The 3465-nt window shown below is 47.2% G+C and overlaps 1 protein-coding gene across 1 annotated transcript; it reads right to left on the bottom strand.

Annotated features, from left to right (window-relative positions):
* Positions 1-395: 395 nt before the first annotated feature.
* On the bottom strand, positions 396-1972 carry LOC147472556 (uncharacterized). The gene has a single exon (XM_086539273.1). The coding sequence runs from the start codon at positions 1629-1631 to the stop codon at positions 627-629; it is 1005 nt and encodes a 334-aa protein (XP_086395399.1). The 5' UTR covers positions 1632-1972; the 3' UTR covers positions 396-626.
* Positions 1973-3465: the final 1493 nt, after the last annotated feature.

Below are 3465 nucleotides of genomic sequence, written 5' to 3'. Positions count from 1 at the left end.
TATATATATATATATATAACACACACACACACATACCCACACACACACGCTCCGCGCGCGCGCGCGCGCGCGCATATATATATTTTTATATATATATATAATATATATATATATATATATATATATATATATGTTTACATATATATACATATAAATACATACACACACACTCTCACACACCTACAGAAATATAGATAAATATATATACATATATAAGTATAAATAAATGAATAAAAATGAATTTAAATATCAACATTATACATACATTTCATATATATATATATATATATATATATATATATATATATATATATATATATATATATATATATATATATATATATATATATATATATATATAAATATACATATATATATACATATATATACACATATTTATGCATATATTCGCACCCTTACACATTTTATAATCATAAATATATACAAATGTATGTACCTATACATATATAAATGTATAAATATATTTATGTACTACTCGTAAAAATGTTAAGATTTGAGGAGATTAATAAAAAGGGAAGTCAAAGCACGTGGCTCTCGAGTCACAGTTCGGCGGTGACAGTGCCAATGATCCGCGTCTCCCATAAGCAGCCTCTGATTCCCTTGTGCTAGCTGTGGTTGTCGCTGTACGTGCGTCGAACGGCATACGAGTGCCTGAGGGTGGCGGCGGTCGGGTAGTAGAGGGTGTTGGCCCGCTGGAGCCCTGCCTGGTTGGCCCGGTCTATGGCCATCCCACTCATCCCCCTCACGGTGTTGTGACGGCGACGTGGCTGCCGCAGGATTTTCTGGACTGGCCTCTGCGTCTTGGGCTGCGGCGGGTAGTGTCTCGCGAGGGAGTTGACGCTGAGCAGGGACAAGGCACGCCGCAGGGACGACTTCCTGCCCCTTCCCGCTGCCTGCGGTTGCCTGGACTGCGGAGAGTCTTCCACGTAAATGGTGGGCAGGTTCGTGTCCGAGTCGTGTCCCCGCCGATGACTGCGGGGCAGACGGAGCGAAACGGCCCGTCTCGGCTGCTTGCTTGCGGTCAAGGGGGAGGAGCCCAAGGTGGGAGTTCCGCCGTCGTCGTCGCAGTTCCGGTGAACCTTGAGGGAGGAAGACCTGGACAGTCGCGCTCGCAGCACTGCTGTCATTGATGATATCGACGAAACAGACCCTCGGTCGCTTCCCGTTGATCCTCTTGAAACTTTTCGAGATCGAGGAATATCCTGAAGAGGTCGCAAGGCGTCCTCGTCACCTCCTCCAGCTTCACTTCCGCCTTTTTCCGAACTGCTCTCATTCTCACTGAAAACCGACAACTCCTGCATTTCGCCCGAGATTCCTTTGGCTTGGTCGTGAGAGAATGAAGCCTTATCACACTCGGCCGCACTTCCCACGGACTCTCGTAAGCTGTACTTCCCTGACGACTCACTGCTGTGACTGCTTCTGCCCTGCTCGCCCCCGCAGCTCGCCTCGTCACAGCAACTGTGACCCGAGTCCACTGCAGAGTCTGAACCGGAGTGTCTGCCCGCGAGGCCCTCTCCGGCCTGCTGCTTCATTGTGTAAGACGGCTCCTGGCCCGAGGCGTCCGCGCTGTTTGAGGAAGGATTCCGACGGCAGTACTGGCACTGTCCCATTTTAACTGCGAACAAGGAGCAAGAACAGCTTCAAGTTGGAGATATTGTTTATCATTACCATCCTGACTGTTCAAGCCTGCGGAGGTTTTTTTCAATTTTTTTTGTGGAACAAAGTTCAAACCTCACCAAATGCAATGCAAAACTCTTATCCACCAAAACCGAATTCAAAAGCCATCTTTTACGACCGCTTTCATTTCGCTCTCGAGAAGTATTTCAGATGCAGATCTCCGATCCAAAATTCGTATTTTTGGCACTTTCTCAGGGAGGTCCGGAAAGTTGAGTTAAGTTCGTCAGCCTGGAGCCATGACACGCTGCCCGTCTTGCAGCTCCTCTTCTCGACGTAGACTGGCTGATGCGCCTCGTGTTCACCAGAAATACTATGGCCGGAGCGCTGCCAGGCGTACGACGACGCTTCCAGACGAGCGCTTTAGACTCCCGCCAAAACATTGCTATGGTATTTCCAGTGCATTATGTGCAATGTCATTTTTGCGCCCTGGCGAATTCTCTTTTGTATTTCTTATTATTCATAGTTGAAGATGTTGAAGGCTACATCATTTATATTATGAGAATTATAAATAATGTAATCAATATTAACAGATAATAGTTAGATAATTGATGATATTAAACAAAATACAATTTCTATTGATCAGATATAGATAAAATTTATAATGAGGGTTTAATAAAAAAAAGAAATTAGGCACAAAAGTTCCAGTCATATTCATGATGTATTAAACTAGTAGTACTGTCCATAAGAAACAAACAAAAATAAATCACCACCCATTTCCTTTCATGTCATGAAATTAACTATAGCTATCCAAAAGTGACCAAAATTAATGATGAAACTACAAAAGCGATAACCTTTTCCCGCTGCCGATGCTGCTGCTGGGAGTAGCGTAGCGTTCGCCCCTCCTCTCTCCCCCTCTCCCCTCCTGCCTTCCCCTCTTCTCCCTCCCGCCTCTTCCCTCTCCTCCCATCACCTTCTCCTCCCCTCCTGCCTTCCCCTCTTCTCCCTCCCGCCTCTTCCCTCTCCTCCCATCACCTTCTCCTCCCCTCCATCCAATCCCCCTTCTCTCCTCCCATCCCATCCCCCTTCTCTCCTCCCCTCTCTCTTCCTCTTCCCTTCCCACCTCTTTCCACCCCTCCTATCCCTCTTCCTCCATCACATCCCATGCCTTCTCCTCCTGCTCCTCTCCTCTCCCTTGTCCACCCACCCTCCCTGTCCCCCGTGCTCCCCCCAGGCCAAGATCGAGAGCCAACGGGCGTGGATGTTGACAGAAGCGCCGACAGAGCAACTTTAAGTACAACGGATAAAAGTAGTCAGGACAGACTATGTGGTGCTAGAATGGTACACTATCCGGAGACCGCAGTCATCATGTCCCATTTTATATCCCCTCCCCCCCTCCACTCCACCTCTCCCTTCCCTCCAATTGGTCTCCTTCCTACGATACTGAATCCACTCTCTCTCTCTCTCTCTCTCTCTCTCTCTCTCTCTCTCTCTCTTTCTTTCTTTCACTCCCTCTCAGTCTCTTTCCTCCCCTCTCTGTCCCCCCTTCTCTTTCTCTGTTTCTCTCTCTCTCTCAATCTCTCTCTCTCTCTCTCTCTCTCTCTCTCTCTCTCTCTCTCTCTCTCTCTCTCTCTCTCTCTCTCTCTCTCTCTCTCTCTCTCTCTCTCTCTTCCTCCTCCCTCTCCCTCTCCCTCCCCCACTCTCTCTCTCTCTCTCTCTCTCTCTCTCTCTCTCTCACACACTCTCATGAACTTTCCGTGTTCAAAGATAGTGCGCCTTTCTTCGACTAAGGTTAAAGGTGAATGACGCGAGCGGGTTGCGTGCATGAAC

Source organism: Penaeus japonicus, unplaced genomic scaffold (genome assembly GCF_977035675.1).
Source record: "Penaeus japonicus unplaced genomic scaffold, GWHDUDI00000001_assembly GWHDUDI00000001, whole genome shotgun sequence".
Classification (NCBI taxonomy): Eukaryota; Metazoa; Arthropoda; class Malacostraca; order Decapoda; family Penaeidae; genus Penaeus; species Penaeus japonicus.
Note: the sequence above shows the minus strand (reverse complement) of the source record. Positions and strands in the feature narration are given on the sequence as shown.